Source organism: Mangifera indica, chromosome 3 (assembly GCF_011075055.1).
Source record: "Mangifera indica cultivar Alphonso chromosome 3, CATAS_Mindica_2.1, whole genome shotgun sequence".
NCBI classification, from domain to species: Eukaryota; Viridiplantae; Streptophyta; class Magnoliopsida; order Sapindales; family Anacardiaceae; genus Mangifera; species Mangifera indica.
Window position 1 is genome coordinate 12325996 of NC_058139.1, and position 21407 is coordinate 12347402.

At 32.6% G+C, this 21407-nt stretch overlaps 2 protein-coding genes across 2 annotated transcripts; one reads left to right on the forward strand and one right to left on the reverse strand.

Moving 5' to 3' along the window:
• The first annotated feature begins 741 nt into the window (after positions 1–741).
• On the forward strand, positions 742–4243 carry LOC123212368 (probable indole-3-pyruvate monooxygenase YUCCA3). Its single transcript, XM_044631482.1, has 3 exons — positions 742–1567; positions 1656–2027; positions 3842–4243. Exons 1-3 carry the CDS (start codon positions 878–880, stop codon positions 4103–4105), a joined length of 1326 nt encoding a protein of 441 aa, XP_044487417.1. The 5' UTR covers positions 742–877; the 3' UTR covers positions 4106–4243.
• A 4821-nt stretch (positions 4244–9064) lies between these two features.
• Positions 9065–20997, reverse strand: LOC123211551 (protein BLISTER-like). The gene is made up of 13 exons (XM_044630351.1): positions 20589–20997; positions 19375–19996; positions 18695–19239; positions 17490–17609; positions 16913–16978; positions 15311–15421; positions 15088–15164; positions 13780–13847; positions 13580–13693; positions 11603–11781; positions 11390–11458; positions 9668–9823; positions 9065–9553 (listed from the first exon to the last, which is right to left on the reverse strand). The coding sequence occupies exons 1-13, from the start codon at positions 20649–20651 to the stop codon at positions 9473–9475; spliced, it is 2271 nt and encodes a 756-aa protein (XP_044486286.1). The 5' UTR covers positions 20652–20997; the 3' UTR covers positions 9065–9472.
• Positions 20998–21407: the final 410 nt, after the last annotated feature.

Below are 21407 nucleotides of genomic sequence, written 5' to 3' on the forward strand. Positions count from 1 at the left end.
ACAAGATCTTCGTCTTCATTTGGAAAAGGGAAGAGCTCTGTCTTCTCGACAAAGCTCTTCATCCTTCCAGCTTCATTCGACGCCGATCGAACATCCAAGTGAGAGGAGAGAGATCGCAGGAGGGAGAGGCCATCGACGATAGCACCAAAATTTAAAAACTAAATCTTAGAGAGAAAAATATCATTTTTTAAAACTTGATCTAGGAAAAGTGATTAGTTTTTTACGTTTGAGGGGGTGGGGGAAAGAAAATAAAATTTAATTTATTTTTAATATTACATATAAAATAACAATTTTATCCTTAAAACTAACAAAATTAGTTGTATATGAATAGATAAATGAGATTCAAACTTAATAGATGAAAACTTAGAAAAAATAGATACTTTATATGAGAATAAGTCTTTTATCTTTAATTTAAAATTATAATATATCACTATTTATACTTAAGTTTGTCCATAATCACATAGAACAAATAATTTTTAGTTACATAATTCTCAATTGATACTCTTAATTAATTCCATAATGAAGTCGTGGATTCAAATTAAAGAGGTGCACTCTATGCTCCAGTATTTGAGATTATCATTGAGTTAAATGGACTCACTCAGATTCTGAGCCCTGAGTTGTACTGAAAAATATATACTTAATGGAGAGATAATATGAATTTTCTTTCCAAGATACCTCTCTATTTAACTCCCATCCCTCTCTTCCTCTCCACACACATCAATTCTAACATATTCATTCACTTTTGTTCTCTTCTCTATTCTCCTTTGTCACCATTCATTTTTTCTACAAACATCATTCTTCTCCTCTCCAATCTTCTCAATTTCTTTTAAAGTTGTCTCTTTCACAATCTTTTTAGCGCAGATATACATTTGTCTTCATGTTTAACAATTGCCATAACGTTCCGGACATGTCTCCAAATTTCAGTCTGGATGAGTGCTTGTTTAACGGCCGTTGCATATGGGTGAATGGGCCTGTAATAGTTGGCGCTGGTCCTTCAGGTCTTGCAGTGGCTGCAGGCCTAAAACAACAAGGTGTTCCATTCACAATCGTAGAACGCGCCAGCTGCATTGCCTCTCTTTGGCAAAACAGAACTTACGATCGCCTTAAGCTTCACCTCCCAAAACAATTTTGCCAGTTGCCACACTTTCCATTTCCTGGTAACTTCCCTGAATACCCCACCAAATATCAGTTCACTAACTACCTGGAATCCTATGCAAAACACTTCGACATAAACCCGCATTTCAATGAGACAGTTCAGTCTGCTAAGTATGATGAAACTTTCGAGTTGTGGAGAGTCAAAACTGTTTCATCTAGTGGTTCAGGTTCAACTGAGTATATTTGCCGGTGGCTTGTAGTGGCCACAGGTGAAAATGCAGAGAAAGTTGTGCCTGATTTTGAAGGCTTGCAGGATTTTGATGGTCATGTTTTACATTCAAGTGACTATAAATCAGGTGAAAATTTTAGAGGAAAGCGTGTACTGATTGTTGGCTGTGGCAATTCAGGCATGGAAGTTTCTCTTGATCTCTGCAACCACAATGCAAAGCCCTCGATGGTCGTTCGAAGCTCAGTGAGTGAAAACATTCAATCGGATTCTGCAATTTATCCCTTTGCATATAATTACAAGTACTTAAAACATCTCTGTTTTTGGTCAACAGGTTCATGTATTGCCAAGGGAAGTTGTTGGGAAATCAACATTTCAATTAGCTGTTTTGATGATGAAATGGCTTCCACTTTGGCTAGCAGACAAGATACTGCTTATTGTAGCGCGGTTGGTTCTGGGAAATGTGGAAAAATATGGTCTTAAAAGGCCAGCCATTGGACCCATAGAGTTGAAGAACAATCAAGGAAAGACTCCAGTTTTGGACATTGGAGCCTTACAAAAAATTAAATCGGGTGACATTAAGGTTGTCCCGGGAATCAAAAGGTTCAGTCAGGGCAAGGTGGAGCTCGTTAATGGACAGAATCTTGAGATTGATTCGGTTATTCTTGCAACTGGGTACCGTAGTAATGTTCCATCATGGCTAAAGGTGAGCTGAGCTTTTAGTTTCATTAAATTATATCATATAGATTTAGGCTAAAATACTTACCAAAAAAAAAAAACAAAGATTTAGGCCAAATTATATTGCCCACCCAGGGTTGTATCAAATAATCACCTTTTAAATTTGAAAAATCTAATTTTTCACCTATTTGTTAAATATATTTAGAAAATATGTCCAGTTTTTTTTTTATATAAAATTGTGAATTGATAAGAAAAACCCTCAAATTATTTTTGTCCCTTAAATTTTATTAAATATTTTTTACCCTTAATTTATATTAATTTTAATGAAAATTATAAAAATTAAATTTAAAAATTAATAGTCACTAACGATATTTATAGATTCAATTTTAGTTGAGAATTACACAAATTGGTGTAATTTCAAAATTACAGCAAATCAATGGTTTCGGTATAAATGGCACCAAATTGGAGTAATTCTTGACCCTAGGAGAAAAAGTTATAAGAGTGAGGAGAAAATGGGAAAGAAAAAATAAAGAGTTTATAGTTCAAATATATTTGTACTATCAAGGGTGTAAGTCCAATTGATTTGGCCAAACGACTATTTTCCACCCAAGGTATGTTGTATGCCCAAGATTCCACTCGTTAACTTTAGAAATCTCATTTATCTATCTGTAGACAATTAAAACTAACAGTTTCAAGGGTAAAACGTCATTTTGTCTATATTATAAAAAATAAACTTAAATTTGATTTAATTTTCTCTCTTAAACCCTAAAAAATAATAATTTTCCCCAACCCAAGTTTTAAAAAACAGCATTTTCTCCCCTAGGGTTTTCAATTTTTTGGCATCTTTTCTTCCTCTCCGGTGACCTCCAGGCGACATCTCTTCCTCTCCGATGCAATCTCCTTTTGGCGCCTCTCATAGGAGTGCTCATCGATGATGATGAGGTCTTCGTCGACGAGGAGTCTTCGTCGTCCACAAAGATGACTCGTCTTCATAGACGTCCACTCCTAGAAGAGCCGCTGGAAGAAGACAGTGCCGAAGAGGAAGAGTTGTAGCCTGGAGGTTGCTAGAGAGGAAGAAATGGCACCGAAAAATTAAATCTGAAAATTGGAAACCCTAGGGGGAAATGTTGTTTTTTAAAACTTGGGTTGGGGTGAAATTATTAGTTTTTAGGGTTTAAGGGAAAAATGATATAACTAACAGACTCAGTTAATTTTAACATCCCATAGGTGGGTAAATAAGATTTTCAAAGTTAACGAAAAAAAACTTAGGAAATGCGCATACTTTGGGTGGGAAATAGTCCTTTGGCCAATTAATTTTATACATAATATTTGGACAAAAGGAATAATAGGTGGAAAAATAATTTTTCCAATTTTAAATGGGGTCATTTCATCAAACCATTGGGGGGGGGGGGGGGTGGTGGGGGGGGAGAGGGGGACAGAATATTTGGCCTTCAGATTTTTGTTGACCTTGATAAGACTTTTACATTCTTTTCACAGTTTGATTGAGAATTGTTTGTCTTATTCTTAGAGATGAAATTTGACAAAAATAATGTTGGAGACTTTCTTCTGTGTCACCTACTTGTTTTCTGCAGCTGAGACTTGTTTGATGATAAAGGGAAACAAAAACATACATATATTCTTCTATATAATGGTTTTTGTTATCCCAAGAACAACATATTTTTTGTTATTTTAAATTTCTGAGTACCTGACAGGTAGTTAGGTTCTGTTATTTATTTATACATATATATATCTATATATATATATATATATGATTAATGAAGAAGATAAAATATGAGTAAAAATTAACTTTTGTTTGAAACGTTTTGCCAATATCTTATTCAGGAAAATGAGTTCTTTTCTGAAGATGGAATTCCAAAAAATCCATTTCCAAATGGGTGGAAAGGCAAAGATGGACTTTATGCAGTTGGGTTCACAAAAAGAGGTCTTTCTGGTGCATCTTTAGATGCTGTAAATGTAGCTCATGATGTTGCCAACACTTGGAAGGAAGAAACAAGGCAGAAAAAGAAGTCCATTGCCTCTCGCTCTTGTCATAGAAGATGCATATCACATCTAAACAAATGGAATCTTTTTTTTTTTTACAACTGATTGATCAAGAAATGAGATTAATTTTCGTGTAGAAAAGCACTAGAGGAAGCAAAAAAACCCACTATCAAAAGCCGGGAGCAGCCCTCTCCTTTATAGAACCCCCCCAAGATTTGCAAATAATTGGAGAATTTTTTTTACAAAAAAGGAGGATGAGGCTTACCGTCTTCTAGTTCTAAAACCAACCAATCATTGTATCATCACAATTTAATAATTCAAGTCAAAAGGGAAGTTTTTTTTTTTATCTCTTCCTTCTAATGTCTATGCATGGTCCACCTAGCCATTAATGCAACTCATGGACTCACTCTTCACAAATGGGCCCTTTCACATATACCAAAAACATGACGCACATCTTAAAATAGTGATCCTGACTTCGACTACTACTTTGCTAGAAAAAATTGGCTTCCAACTCTTAGTTTTCATGTTGCCTTGCACATGGATAGAGCCCACCTTCAGAATAACTCAAAGTCATCTCTTTCCATTGATAAATTTCAAGGGATTTCTTATATTATTGGCGCATGTGGATAAAATGATAATTATCGGATCTATGTATTAGAATAAACGACATAATACTAGTTAAAGTCAATGTAATTAATAATACTGTATGTCTGATTAAGTTAGATAATGCTAACTGAAGACAGTATTTTACAGATACCATGAAATGGGTGAGGAAGGAAGTGAAATTTCCAAAGCTTTATGACAAATTTTGTTCAATGAATGAGTCCAGCAATCTGTTCTTGATGCATTATCATAAAAATGAAGTTGCAGGTAACACAAATTGGCATAAAATAAATAGTGGTTGAAGTTATTGAAACGCAGGTGAACAACTGTTACGACACATGAAAGCTTCTATTGTAGTCTCCAGAATTATGCACCATTTGGGCACATGAAGCCAAATGTGTTCCACTTTTATATATGATAACAACTTCAGTTCCCACTATTGTTCAACGCCTGGATTCCCGTTTGACATTGAAAAGGGACTGATTATAAGCTTCTACTTTGACATAAAAAGATATTTAGAACTCGTGATTTAAAGTTACAGACGACCCATATGAGTACCCATGCTGTTCAAACAAACACAAAGAGATGACGCTTTAACTCAGTGGCCCATCTAAACCTTCTTCAACACCACAAAATTTAATGTGTTATATTAAGGTGAATCTTAATTTTCCTCATGAACATGCTATCTGCATATGTATATGCAATGGAAGGAAGCAAAGATTCGACGGTCTGAATATTGCCCCACTTCCAGTGTACAACATTAAAACTACAACTGTATATTTGTCCAATTTCATCCACAGGAATTTCTTTTCATTTTTCAACCCCCGCAACCTCTTACTAAGACATCACATTTACCAAGATATTCAAACACATGGGTCGTATATCCCTCCTTGGTTCCACTCCAATTGCCCATTCCTTCTTGCTCTTATTTCAATCTTAACTTTTATTGCAGTATATATGTATATATATATATATATATATATGTTTTACGTTCGTATATGCGAACAAATGCTAACTTCCATTCTTGCATGCATGGTTCAATTCATTCCAACCACGTAGCTTTGGTTTACAAAGCTCCATTTTGGAAGTTGCGATCCCATGCAAGAGTGTATATTTGAATGGACTTTTTTGGTGGAGGAGATCTATGTTAAACAACCAATTGGGTTTGTAAATTGCAATCTTCAACCGATTATGAAGTTGGACAAAAATATGAGGTTGAAGAGATTTGAGCCTCACTTAATTGAAGGGAGTACGATTTGTTGTTTAAAGAGGTCTTGAACAATTTCATCTAAGTTGAAAGGTTAGTGAGAATAAATGAGGTGTGCTTATTTCTTTTCATTTCCATGTAATTAAGAGTTAAACTCATCTTTTTCATTTTCATCCTTGATGGTAGGATACATATATTTATTGGTTGATTTATAGTCAAATTAATATTTGCATATATACTCGGTCAATATAGATATGGAACAAAATCCAACCAGCAGTGAAGGATGACCTTTCAGCTGACATATCAGTTGCTTTTGGCTTTAGTGATCGACATGTCATTCATTTTCAGTAAATGTTTATACATGATTTATTCTAGACGACATGTCAGTTTGTTTTTTGTTTATGCAACCAGCATCTCATACATTTATTTATTATTCTTCATTTGGCTGAGATGTAGTATGTATTTGGCTTTTGACACATGACATGCACTATAAAAGAAGAGGGTTTTAGCAAAAAAAAATTAACTAGGGAAAGAATAATACTATTATCAAAATTTTAACGACGAATTATTTATACACTCATTAAAGTAAAAACAAATTTATACTTTTAATGATGGGTTTTTATCCCATATTTTTTTCACAATTTATAGGTATTTGAAGATACAAGTCAAATATGAAAAACTTGTTAATCATTGCGCATAATACATGACTTTTTAGGTTATTGATAACAATTTTATAATTTTAATTATAAGAAAAGATTATCATAATAGAAAATCTATAGTTTTTTTCTTCATTTTTTATGATTGTGAATCATACAGATAATTTTATTATAATTATAATTAGTACTTAATCAATGTTAGTTATTGTATTTTGACAATCAAATTTTTATTATTAATATTCCTAATATTATAATGATGAAACTCTTCTCTATATTTTAATGATCGATAAATATAACTATAACAATAAAAATATTCATTGCTGTCACATTTTTTAATGATTCTTAAATATAGCTATTACAACGTAACTATTTATTATTGAGATTATGTTTAATGATTAGTAAATTTATTTATAATCACGAAAATATTTATCGTTGATATTATGTTCAACAACTAGATTATATAGTTATAACGATAGGAATATTCATAGTTAATATTATATTTTGTGATCGGTAAATATTGTTATAATAACAAAAATATTTATCGTTGATTTTATATTCATATTTAATAAATATTTCTATAACAACGAAGATATTCTTAGTTATTATCATTTTTAACAACAAAAAAACATTATTTCAATGATAGAAATATTCATTATTATTACAATTTTTAATAATGAGACTTACACCATCGCTATTTATATTGACAACAAGATTTTTATTCTCATCATTAATACTTTTAACAGTGAAAACTACAATAACGAGTGACCATAGACTTTTTTCATTATTAAAACTCTTTAATAATGGGAAATAGACTTATAAAGACCATTTTTCCGCTTATTAAAATCTTTTTTTTTTTGGTGATCTCATTCATTTCTCTCTTTATTAAAAAGAATTCTTTGGTTACGTTGCATTCATGAATTTACGATGAAAATATTTATTATTGATATTATGTTTATTTTTATTTATGGAGTTCACAACTCACTCCCTATCTTCATTATTTTACAAAGTAAATATTTTTGAATAGCTAAGAGGTAAAGAACAAAACGAAATCAAAAAAAGAGAGGTAGAGAAATTCTTGATGCCAAGAGTTTACAACTCATGAATAATGAAATTATGGATGATAAATGTTAAATTTATTAGATTATTATTTATGAGAAATTTAGACATTGTTGTGACATGGAAACAACCTTTTTAAGAATGATGTCATGTAACACATTAATTAGAATAAGTTCTGAAATTGGGGTATTACATATATTGTCAAAGAAATAAAAGAATATCTTAAACCAATCGCCTTCTAAATGGTAGTGAAACTATGATGGATATTTTCTAGAGGCCAAAAGACTTATTTCACTTAAGATATAGTAAAATTTCAAACTCATACTCGTCAACTTTTAAAAATTTCAACACCCACTCATCACTCAACTTTTGTTAGAAGTTTTTACTATGATCAAGGGTAAAATTGTTATTTTACTAAAAATATTTTAAAAATTATAATTTTACCCCATTTCCCCTAAGATTTTGAAAATTAACAATTTCACCTCAGCCTCAACTTTTTTAGATTTGAAAAGTGACTTTCCCCTTTCCAAATCCCTAAGTTTCGTTCTTCCCTCTCCTACTACAGCGACTCATCTCCGATGACCATCTAACTATAACAACTCATCTCTAGTGACTATTCAACTATAACAACTCATCTTCAATAATAGTCTCTTCGTCTTCGTCGACAAAGAGATCTCATCTCTTCATTAACAAAGACAAAGAGACAACTGTCAAAGATGAGTCGCAATAGCAGATAGTCGTTGGAGATGAGTCATCGTAACTAGACTATCACTATAAAGGAAAGAACAAAACTTAGGGATTAGAAGGAAATTAGTCACTTGTCAAAACTAAAAAAGTTGAGATTATGATGAAATTGTTAATTTTCAAAACCTGAGGGAGAATGGGATAAAATTATTTTTTTTAATATTTCTAATAAAATAACAGCTTTTTCTTTGATCCTAACGGAAAATTCTAACAAAAGTTAAACGATGAGTTAGTATTTGGGTTTTTTAAAATTGACGGGTATGAATTTAAGATTTCACTATATATTGGATGAGAATAAGTCTTTTGGCCTTTTCTGGATGAGTAAATTACCAATGCCCACTCAAGGTTTGACTAAATCATGTTTCCACCCATTAGGAATTTAGTGAGTGCAAATTGGTTTCACTAAACGAGGTGGTGGGAAATGGTACTTAACTGTTTCCATACCAGTAAGCCTCAAGGAGAAGGTCGGAAAGATAAAGACTTTGATTTTGGACTTAGGCCTATAACCAATGATGAAGCTTTTAGTTGGGCTGAAGCCTTCTTTTATCCCAATTCTGAGTTTACAATATGACTTTGACAAGTCTTTACGGTTTAAACAGAAAATCCTCAAGGTGTCAAATTAGTCATTTGATTAACGATTCCACTCTATTTTTAATTCACTTGATCCGGAGATTTTGAAGAACTGTAAACCACACAAAACTTAGTTAATAAGAAATGACAAGCAGAGTTTGAATTTATAAAATTGGGCGGTCTGGTTGATGGATGCCATGAACAAATGAGTTTGGAAACAAAATACCATTAAAATAAGAAAAATCATTCTTCCAATTTCGAGGGCTTAAGCCCTACAGTTCGAAAACAAATACAACAAAATATGGGCACTTAACCGTGAAAGAAGCTAATGACACTACAATCCACCAGTTTCTATACCACCAGCTGATTTTTGTTTTCATGTCTAATAAATGTCCCATTGAAAGCTTACACATGAAAGGTTAATGGCCATAATTGTTTCCTGAAAAAGCAATGACAGGAGGAATTTCAAATCCGTTGGAACCCCTGTCAAGACCAACTCATTTTTCTTCCATTTTTGAAAAAGAATGGTGTTGTATACACAACTCAAAAATTTACAAATTACGGCCTCCACCAAAACATGGTAGGGTAACGAGAAACAGAGGCAGAGTTTATAAAGCATCCTTACATGTATCACTATCAAAGAAGCTTGCTGGTTCTTCGTCTTGATGGTCCACCTGGGAAGAGCCTCATGATCCATCCCAAGACCCTTTCTACGACCTGATGGGCAAAAAATGGTATAAACACTGTTGTGAGTCTACAACCAATTAGAGCAATATTTAAAGTCATCGATCCGTGGAAAATTGACTTTCAATGTGTCAGTCAGATGCGTACCTCGTCTCCCTCATCTGCATATGGAGTATTGTAGTGCATAATGTGAGACTCAGGCTGTCTAACTGAAGTATTCTCGCTGGCCATACTTTGAGCAGTCAGAAGCTCCAGTCTTTGAGTTTGAGCTTCAAGTTTTTGGGAGAACTCCTTATTCAGTTCCTTCAGTCATTAAAAACAAATGAGGAAAGAATCACAATCAAGATGGTACAAAATAGGAAAAATAATTAATCATTGGCAAAAAAAAAACAAAAATGCAATTTTCTTGTGAAAAGTAAAGATTGGAAAACAATTATGCCAAAAGCTTGGAAGAAATTAAACACCCAACTGGCTTAATCCAAATCAAGATGATCATGACATCTAAAGTGATTCTAGTAGTCAATGCACAAGTTGCACACTAGATGTTCCGTAATCTCAAAGCATCTCTTCTTTTCCTCTGACCACACGCCAAACTTCAGCACAACATATCTTGGAAAATGAAAACACTAGTAGTCAAGAGATATTACATCCAAGAATAACCTCACACTAAGATGTTAGTCCAGAAACCAACATTGTGGCAAATATGATTTAAGCTACTTCCATGTAAATCACATGATCATCACGAACTTCTGCGTAAGTACAAATATCTTCCAATTCTAATCTTTCATTTAATAACTTCCATTATTCTGGCATCCAAACATATAATGTATATACCTGAACCTCATAACAAGTATGCTCATCTGTGCATACGTTAAACACAAATACAGCTCAGCAGCACAACAAACAACCCAAAACATGTTAGACACATCCTGTTTACACCACTTAATGTAAGAAAGTAACTAATTTCCAAAATGTACCAAGGATGAGGCGCAGGAAACAATAATAAATTTGTATTTGAGTAAAGAATACAAAATAATGGGCAACCTGCCAAAAGAAGGCAAGCTAGAACAATTTATGATAAATTGAGAAAAGGATTAATAGGATTATTGTGGCCACTATTGATTAATGAGGAAGCAAATCTAAAAAAGTGATCAAGGCAACAAAAGAATAAGAGGGAAGCAAATCATAACATAGGCAAGGTGGCGTGAGAAGACATTAAAACAAAGTGTTGTTTTATTCTATAAAAAGGCCTTTAACAAGACTGGCCTTAAAAAATCAATCAATCCCAAGCAAAATCAGGACCAAAGGCTTTGATACTTTTAGTTGAAATTTTAAAATGAGAACCATATTTCCTTCCTATTAAAATTTTAAAACAAGAACTATATTTTGGGATAAGGTGGTAAAAGATATAAGGGTAAGGAGGAAAAAAAAATAAAAAGAAAAAAGTGCGTATTCATGTAATGACATGCAAACTTTTTATTCAAGTCAAGCCGCTTGAGAAATTTATGCCAAAAATGTCAATATCAAGCTAAAATATTTATCATATGCCCATATCGTTGCAATATAGTCTGATTTCCTTTTGAATTTTTAGTTTTGAGTGACTAAAAACTGGAAATCTTATACTAACTGAAAAACATGTTCCTAGCATAGCAGTCCAACCTAGAAAACAAATTTTGTAGAACAAGTATGTTACTTCATGATACAACAGAGGCTTCAAGTTTATAACAAGTTATTAAAAAAAAAAAAAAAAGCCTGACCACAATCAAGATCTTCAAATTAAATTCTTTGAGGAGCCTAAAAAAGGTTGTTAACAACTTGAAACACAAGTGCTAACCGCATAAAATATAGTTTGATACAGTTTAAAAGTACCTTCAACTTAGAATTTTGAGATAACTCAGATGATAAAGCATGTATCAACTCTTCCTTCTCCAATGCTAACTGCAACCAGAAAAGGTCCATAGTGATTTTAATAAGTATACCACAAAAATGAAATTTTATAAGAAAATCACAAAATCAGGTGAAAATACTTTAAACGATAATAATCAAAATGAAATAATTTACCGACATTAGAACAAATGCTACCTCAGAAATTAGTGCATTGATATTCTGTATCATTCTCATCTGATCGGATGGAATATTAATAGCCAAAACGTCAAGATCTAATTGTCCATTTTCAGGTAGCAACAATGAACTAGACACATCAATTCCAGCATGAGAAACAGGATCATGTATCTCCCGGTCAAAGCTGTCCACTGTAGTATCTGCATTTTCGCATAAATGAGAAAAATTAATTCAGCACCCAGCAGATAACCAAAAAACACACCTTAGAATTAAACCAACTCTTAAAGAAAAGACCCTAAACAATATCCACTATTCACTCATTTAATTGCTTATTTCTACACCTCATCATCTCCAAACTTGAATGGGCTGAATTATGTTCACTCACTATTCATAAACATTAAAACTCAGATCAACCCCATATCCACACAATCAAACACCGAATTAGAAGGGGGAACAAGATACTCAGAGAAATAAAAAATTTTACAGCTCCCTGGATTATAATGTTGAATAAATTTCACAGATAAACATTCTGCCCATTGAAGGTCAGGAGAGATTAAATTAAACTATGTGAACATACCAAATCTAACATTTTCAGAATCTAAAGTAACACAATCATTCAAGATGGAGAAGAAGGAGAAGGCCAAAGTACGCCATGGTCCACACTATGTTAAAGAAAATATTGCTTCAGATTACTGCACAATAAACATCAATTTCAGCCCTCGCAATGTATTTGATTAGGCCCTAGATTTTTATAAATCATTTCAGGTTACTATGATGCCTGCCTCTTCCCAAAACCCCTGATACATGCCTATTTAATAACACTATCAGCTCATGAGTGAACTTAGCAGATGTCTATTCAATGCTTCTTGACTAATATTTCATTAATTACTAAACTATTTCAAGCTTCAATCATTACATTAAATATGGTCTAGCCCCTCCACAAATAGTAAAAAGGGCATTAATGGTTTCCTTTAAACAGAGAATTAAACCCCAAAGAGGACAAACTTTTGTAATCCAAGATATATGTTTTTATGATGCCTGCCTCTTCCCAAAACCCCTGATATATGCCTATTTTATAACACTATCAGCACATGAGTGAACATAGCAGATGTCTATTCTATGCTTCTTGACTAATGTTTTTTTTTTCTGGGCAAGTTCTTGACTAATAGTTCATCAATTACTAAACTATCTCAAGCTTCAATTATTACATTGAATACGGTCTAGCCCATACACAAATAGTAAGAAGGGCATTAATGGTTTCCTTCAAACATAGAATCAAACCCCAAAGAGGACAAACTTTTGTAATTCCAAGATACATGTTTTGGTTATTGTGAGCCGTCCACAGATGATAATGAATTCATTTACTTGTTGAATGAAGACAACCTAGCCAATCATTCTGACAGATTTGTGATCATTAGTATAAACCAGTGAACTAAGAAAGGAATTCTATATTTCAAATGCAGATAATAAAATCAATTCATTTTGTCTGATGATGATCATATTAAAGTTACTCTGGATACCAAGGGAAATTCTTTATATCCACGGTTGCAAAAAATGGACAGGCATGGTTTCAAACATAAGAAATTGAATGAATGAACACAGTAATAGAGGATTTAGCCAAATCCCAGTTTACAAAGAAGCCAAATCACTTAAGACTGAAAATCCCAATCCAATTCCATAGAACCAAACTTATAGTTTTCTATATCTGTAGCATAGGTAATGGTTCTAAATTTTATTACAGTATATCCTTTCTACCACTGCAGAGCAATAAAAAATGAAAAAAAGATTTTGCTAGTACATCTAATGTTAAAACTTATAGGACTTGATGAAATGTACATTGTGCATGGCACTAAATCTCACATTGAAAGAGAAAAATGATAAGCCTTAGCAATCAAAATGATCTTGTTAACTTGATTTGTCCTATACAAGCAGACTTGTTGATTAAATCCAATATTGATATTTACAGACATAAAAATAAGAAAACTAAGCAATGATTACCTAGATCTTCAGTGGAAGTTGACATATCTTTCTTACTGGTAGAAATCTTATTAATATCTATAGATTTCCCACTACCAGAGGCTTTTCGGAGCTTAGATTGCAACACGTTCTTCTCTGTGTAATACAAGTTAAAATGAAGATAAGCATAAAAATGAATGTAGACATTAAGTATCATATTGACTCAATTTTATCATCCTCACCTTCTCGAAGAGCATCAATAGTTGACCGCAAATCCTGGCGCTCTTTCTCAAGGCTAGACAATTTCTTTCTGCAAGATTCAATGGAGATAAAATGTCCCGAAGTCATAAGATAACTAGCTCTATATTCTGGAAATATAGTATTCTCAAGGATGACATCACATATATTGCAAATTAAAGATAAGATGAACAAATACACTGGAAAGAATTATTGCAAAACGAGGAGGAAAAACAGAGTTATACTCCAGTGCACAGATTCAGGACAACCAATCCTAAAATTTTCCACTAGGCAAGTTTAAATAAACAAACAATTACATGTGTCTTCAATATCTGCTGCTATTTATGTTTTTCCCTCTCATTTTCCGTCAATTTGTTGCATGAAGCATGCAAGGTGCCAATAAAAATGCACAATCAGCAAAACAGATATTAAATCATATTAGTACCAAACAGCTCCTCAAAATGCAAGGCATCTTGGTCACTTTAAACCTCTACTTTAAATTTACAACAACACAGTTCTTGGAAATGCAACTAGCTTGAGAAACGATAAGTCATAAACATAAAGAAAGAAAACCAAAAGCGTATCAATATTTAAAACAAAGAAAAATTTAACTTCTTTCATCACAATTGGTTCCACTGTTAAAGCAAACATGTAGAAGCTCTGGACAGGATCGAGATTACCCATCCCAAACCTTATCAAGGAATGCCAGCACCAGTAATGGGCCAGCTCAAAACAAAGTGATAAATTCCTGATATCAAATAAATTAGAGTTACTAGCATTAACACCCTTGAGGTTTGATTAAATATCAAAAACTCCCATGGGGTTTATGAATTAACATAAATCCCCTTACTGTTAAGCTTTAGGTGTTAAAATAAAAGGCAGGAAGTTAATTCAGTAAATATTAATTAATTCATAATAGTACAAGTATTAACAAATCACTAATGGTTCACTAAGGGAGAATTTTGTTATTTCAAAAACCTCAGAAGGATATTTGTTATTACATCATAACTCAGGGCGTCAATCTCCTTCACTCAATAAATTATCAAAACCTAATTCCTATGCATAGTAGTTATACTTCAGAATTATGTATTATGACCATCAAAATTGCAGAACCATTCTCTATTTTTCACGCTACACATAGTATAACAATAACTAGAATTACTAACAAATTCAGACAAAGCATCAAAACAAACTGTATGCACAAGACAAAGGTTCTAAACACAAATACAATATAGGAACAATAGTAAGTCAATAGATGCATTAGCTGTATATTATCAAATCTTTATACTCAATCACATAATATTAAAGCATACTTGTATGAAGAGATTTCAGATTGTGAGTTTTCCAATTGCCTCTCCAGCTTTAGCTCACTTGACCGAAGTTTCAGTGCCTGAGAAGATTATATGAAGAATTAATATTTTAAAGGAAAAAAAATGCATCCAATGCAAAAGACCACACAAGTCAACTGTGGATATAACTACGAACAGAAAAATTCTAATTATCATTAAAGCTTCAAGCATCAACAAAATTTATGACCTTTTCTTCCAAACCAATGACTTCAGAAGCCAATATCTTCGCACGTTCATCAGCTGCATTACATTCTAGTTGAGCAATTGCATATTGATTTTTAACAGACTCAAGTTCCACCTGCAAAGATGAGATACTTAAAAATTTTGCAAGAAAAAAAGACAGAGAAGAACTATAATAACATTTAGAAATTCTACCACCAGAAAACATGGGGAACTAATTAGAACTACCACAACTATCCCATATGACACTTTGAACAAGATCCATAAAGGTAGCAACATACCCATACCATTTTTTGGTAGAAAATATCAAATATGGCCCAGGCCAAATTGATATTCCTTCAATTCCTCCAAAGCTTCAAATCAGTACATATGAGATCATGAAAGACAAACCATTATTTAAGCTAATACTTTCACCAGTGTACCAAAACTGTCCCAAGAAAACCTGACTTTTTTATCATCTATAATACCAAAAATTCTTCAGTTTGCACACATTAATCCATCCTCAACTCTCCACAAAAACAAAAATTGAATTCTACGTAGAATATTAAGACTGCTGTATCAAAAAGTCAAATATAATTTCCAGATCTTTATTTTCATTGAAAAATTAACCAGAAAATTAGGGTTGAACCAATTAACATAACCATAAACCTACCCATATCTAAAGTAAAATTCAGTATGAAATTATTAATATGACTGTATAATTACTAATCCAGCTCCAAGCCCCTATAACTAAAAATATTGCTGTATATTGATTTAGTTATTTCAGTATTCAATAACATCACAAGTGAAAAAATAGATATAATTTAATTCAATACTCAAGTTAACAATGCATATCTCAGAAATTTTAAACATCGGAAAAAGCACCCACTTAAAGGATGTTCCACATACTAATGGCATTTTGCCTGTGATTTTCAAACCATTTTCACATCAATGACTAGTATATATGTTGAACTTTATACATGTGCAAATATACAAACCTATACATATAATGTTTAAATTTTTCAGAGTTTCACACATAGCACCAACAATTATGTCCCTGTCAATAAAGCATAGCTTCTCATAAATTTTTATTCAACTTGCCCCTATCGGACAAACAACTTCCTGAAAGCTCAGCCAAATCGCCCACTGAGTCAGCTCATTATGAGCATTTAGAATTGTACTACATAAAATTTTTGCTGGAATACATTCTTTACAGCACTCTTGGTGCCAAAATTGTGTGAGTTCTATACATTCTATAGTGCTTTTTGTATATGCTAGAACTTATGTGATCTTTTTAGGCCTTCATCTATTAATTTAAGCCTTAGTCAAAAGTGACAACTTAACAGGGAAGGCGAAGAGGCAAAGTTGGAAGACATAAATATCAATACTTTTAGAATATGTTTGTAATCCCATCACAAAAAGGATTTTCAGCCCTTGGAATTCGTTACAGAAACCAGTAACAGAGCAATCACTATGCAGACCGGTTTGAACACACAATATTCATTATAATCACACAGCACATAGCACACTCAGAAACCGTACAAATATATAAGTACATAATATAATGGGAGGTAAGTTGGGTCCACAGATAAAGCTCAATTAAAATCATGTACCAACAATAAATACTAACCAGTTGGGCCTTGATCTCTTCCTGCAACTTCTCCATGTCCGATTTAAGTTGGTTGACAATGCTTCTCTGGTAGATAATATCAATAGAATAAGAATACAGATGTGGGACCATCATCGAAGATCAAGGATATATTAGAAATTTCATAAAGCTGCAATGAAGAAACATCAATGCAGTGAACCCTAGGGTACAAATTGAAATTTCAATCCATAGAAAGTTTAATTTGATAATTAGAAGTAAATCCTCCATCGCTTTAAGTAGGAAGCCCATTGTATTATCTCTTTACAAAACAACACACTATAAATCCAATACTATTAATGCATAATAACGTAAAAGGACATACAAAAAACAAATACCGCCAAATAGCATGAGTAGTATGAAAATTAACATTATAAACTGCTATAGTCCTATTGAGTCTAAAAAACAGATTGGAATCATTTTCCAGCAACTTGAACAAAAATGGCAAAGTATTAGAAAAATGCATAATAAAATAACCCACAGTAATCGCACAACTTTTAAAACACACTGCAAGACAAACTGTGAACAATTTAGCCACCAGTATCGTAATCCAAAAGCCAACCTGTTGATTATAAGTATCAGTCAGCGATGAATTTTCAGCAGCTAAGGATTCTGCTAAAGTTCGTGAAGCCTCAAGAGATCGTTGCAATGAAAACTTTTCTTGTGTCAAATCTTCTATATGCTGCAGGCAAGAAAGATATAAACATTTCTTAGACAACAACCTCATGGCAGATTTGTTGAAGCAACTGTTTTCCAAGAAAAGAAAATTATGAGAACCTATGCTACCCTTTGCCTAAAATACAGAGTAGTGTAAAAATTCAGGAAAAAACTCCCTAAATATTTAAATTCTCATGAAACCTCTCCTACGAATCTGTCAAAAGTCAACAAAGAAAGCTTCCAGTATTAAATCTATACCTCACAGGAGTTAGCAAAATTTTCCACTAAAAAAAAGGATTCTTAACAGATGCAATAGAAAACTGTTCCACAAAGCATATATAAATGAAAATCATGGAGGAAATAAAAGTAAGCACTCTCTGATCATCAATGTGTCTAAAGCAGGAAGGCAACCTTTGAGACCATTAGATTTAAGGAAGCACATTAACCAGCTGACATGGATTTTTTTGCAATCTGTCTAAAGAAACTAATTTCTTCAAGTCCATTAATACTAACAAGTATGAATTGGTATATACTTTCAATTAAAAACTGTTGAATTGAAAATAACACTAGAACAATTAATTCTCATGCTTCTGTGGCTTCCACTAAGAGAACAAACCAGTACAAAAAAAAAAAAATGTTGTCAGATACACATTAATTAATATGAAGTACCATTGAACATTGTCTTTACTAAAGAATAGAAAGCACTGAAAAACCTTTTTAAAACATTATTTACGCTAGAATAAGTAGTGAATTCTGATGTCTACAATGCTTTTAGAGTAATACCCAACTATTTCCCTTTATGACAAAATGACACATTTTTTTTTTTTAAAAGGAAAAAAAAGATAAAATACCACTTATGCAAGCCAGACATTTCCGATAAATCTGTTTAACTGAAAATTTTCAAAAAGTAAATATTTAATGTTCCCACTCAGTTAACGCCACCAGATATTTAATGGAATATACAAACATTCAAGCTACTTAAAAACATGTATCCAAGTAGAATAAATAACTGTAAAATATGACTTTACTTTCAGAGGCTAAATAATATAATATAAGAATAAAGAACAACAACAAACCAGTGAAAGCACTACATGCACCACGTGTGGGTACCTGCTCCAGTGCAGCAAAATCTTCATTCTGTTTTGATGTATAGAATCCATCTCTCATTTCCATGCTGCTTTCATAAATTTCAGCTCCATTACTAGCAGAAACTGAAGAATTGCTTAGATAATCAAATGAACCAAACAGACTAGGGACAGTTGACTTTGAAAAAGGTCCATTAGTTTCGGCCTCCACCAAGGACTTCTTGATAACCGATGATCCCAGAGCATCTGTGTTGTTTAATGGTGAACTATTAGACATAAATGAATGCTTTTCTGGTTCAGATCGTTGAAAAGGTGTCGCTAATGAAGATCTTGAAACGTTAAGAGAATCAAGGAAAGATGGACGAGATCTTGTAGAAGTAAATTCATTTGCGCTTGAATACATAGATTCAGATATTGTAAATGGCACAGTAGGCAAACCACCAGTAGAGGTACTGAGCTTTGCTTCTCCCATATCAAAGATCAAAGGATTACTTAACTGTGAACTGCCCTGCAACTTTTTCCCAACTTCAAGGGCAGAACCTCTCAAGCTGTTGGTGGGTTGAGTAGAGTCTATCATTAAGAAAAATGTATGCAAAGGAAGTCAGTTGCTTCCACGAAGAAAGTTCTAAAGAATTTTTTACAGAATTAAAAAGAAGCATGTAACTTTTGATGGTTTATATTAAAACACAAAAAATTACAACATACCGTCAAAGGAAGAGTGGAATGTGCGGCCATTACCAAGTGTTGCGAGATTATTTTGAGGGGTCATTTTTGAGGCAAAATCATGAGAAAAACCAGCATTAACAGTTGAAGAAATCTTCAACAAATTTTCATTTTCTTTTCCTTGCATTTCTTCCGTTCCCAGAAAACTAGATTTATTAGAACTACTACCATGATCAAGGCTTGCTTGGGGGAATAGAGATATAATTTGGTTACAATTAGCACCTATTGATTCAGCCGACTCTGAAGTAGCATCTATCTTAATTTTTTGATTGCTTGAATTCATCTGTGTTATATCTGCAGAAGAAGACTTAAAATCATTGGCTGAAAAGGAAAAACCAGCATGTGTATCAGTCAAAGATCCCTGTTGACTTTGCAAGGCTACTTCAATTGCTTTGTTGTCGTTATTATCCATTACAGGAGAGGGTTCAGTAATAGCTTTATCAGGCTCATCAGATGCACCAACTCCATTGGAATCTGTCACTCGCATATAATCAGCTTCTAACCGATGTTTGTCTTGTACATTAACATCAGAAGGATGAGGTTGCCCAACAGACACAGTCTTCTTGGCTCGTTCAGCTGCCTTTTTCCTACGAAACTCCTCTAGCTACAGGAGGAAGGAAAGAATATGTCAACTTTAAAGATAATTAAATACAGAAAACTACCATCCATCCAGAGAAACATAAGTAATAAACAACTTAATCTTATGCTTCTGAAAGGAAATGAAAATTCTCTCTAACTGGAGAACAGGAAAAGCTCATGTAGAAAATAATGAGCGCCTTAATAATGAAAATGAAGCCTATTACTACAAACTATGAAAGTGGCATAACAAAATGTTTGTTTATAATTACTTTGCAACTGTAGCTTAAAAGAACCCCTTTTGACTGGATGCGCAATGCTATGAACACAAGGATTACTAAAAATCTTACCAATAAGAAAAATTCCATAAGCCATATTAAACTAGACGAAACAATTGAAAAACAATGATTTTATTATATGCACAACAAAGAATCACAGGTGCACCAACAACATATACTACTTCATAATCCCAAAATTGCATAATTTGAGACAATGTGAACACAAAACCTGCTAGATTTCCGTGTTGCGTGCAAAATTGATAAAACATCTGATAAAATGAATAGCCTCTTCGTTTAACAAAATCACAATTTCAAATAAAAATAATGGTAAAAAAAAGGCACCTTCCTCTTTCCGGCTTCCAAATGCTCTTGTTTACGTGACGGCAACACCTGAGCCGAGGCCATTTGATCCAAAAGAACGATTTGACGGCTCAAAATAACATAAAAACGAATCGATAGAAATTTCAAAAAATATAATGAAAAACCCTAGAAATTTGAATAGAATTCAGATCAAGATGAGATTTGAAATTAAAAGAAATGAAATAAAAAACGGCTCCCGGAGAAAATAATTTCCAACAACGGTGGTGAAGGCCCCGATCTGATCGGGGGATTAAAAAAAAAAAAACATAGATTTATGTATGAGAATAAATAAAAATCTTAAATATATATTTATTTGTATGGATTTGAATTTGCTATTGTGGTGTCAGATCTCCGTTCTTGTCTGTCATTTTTATTTCTCCCCCAATTTGAAATTTCAATTTTTACGTATTTATTAGTTGGTTTAATTTTTATTTTTATTTTTGGTAAGTTAATTTTATTATTTGGCCAAAATAAATTCCCACCCAAGGTTTCTTGAATTTTTTATTGATACTGCTAGATATTGAAAGTAAAACTTCCATCCGTAAACTATTAAAATTAATAAAATTAATTAATTTTAAAAATAAAATCGTTATTTAATTAATAATATATTAAAAATAATAAAAATCTCGTTCCAATTTAAAAAACAATAATTTGTGAATTGGAAATTAATTAAAATTTACCTATTCACACACTAACAAATAAGCATTTTTCTTAACATCCAAATAAGAATTAAAACTCACTAATAAAACGTTAAAAATAGGGTTCTAATATCAAACAAAATAAAATAAAATAATTTTCTAA

Bases quoted from the DNA above. Each gene is read 5' to 3' on its own strand.
- LOC123212368 (XM_044631482.1), top strand. From the start codon at position 878: ATGTTTAACAATTGCCATAACGTTCCGGACATGTCTCCAAATTTCAGT. The intron at 1,568-1,655 runs GTGAGTGAAAAC...TTTGGTCAACAG, and splicing joins CGATGGTCGTTCGAAGCTCA to GTTCATGTATTGCCAAGGGA. The intron at 2,028-3,841 runs GTGAGCTGAGCT...TATCTTATTCAG, and splicing joins ATGTTCCATCATGGCTAAAG to GAAAATGAGTTCTTTTCTGA.
- LOC123211551 (XM_044630351.1), bottom strand. From the start codon at position 20,651: ATGGCCTCGGCTCAGGTGTTGCCGTCACGTAAACAAGAGCATTTGGAA. The intron at 15,165-15,310 runs GTCATAAATTTT...TAATCTTCTCAG, and splicing joins TCATTGGTTTGGAAGAAAAG to GCACTGAAACTTCGGTCAAG. The intron at 9,554-9,667 runs GTACGCATCTGA...TTTGCCCATCAG, and splicing joins ATGCAGATGAGGGAGACGAG to GTCGTAGAAAGGGTCTTGGG.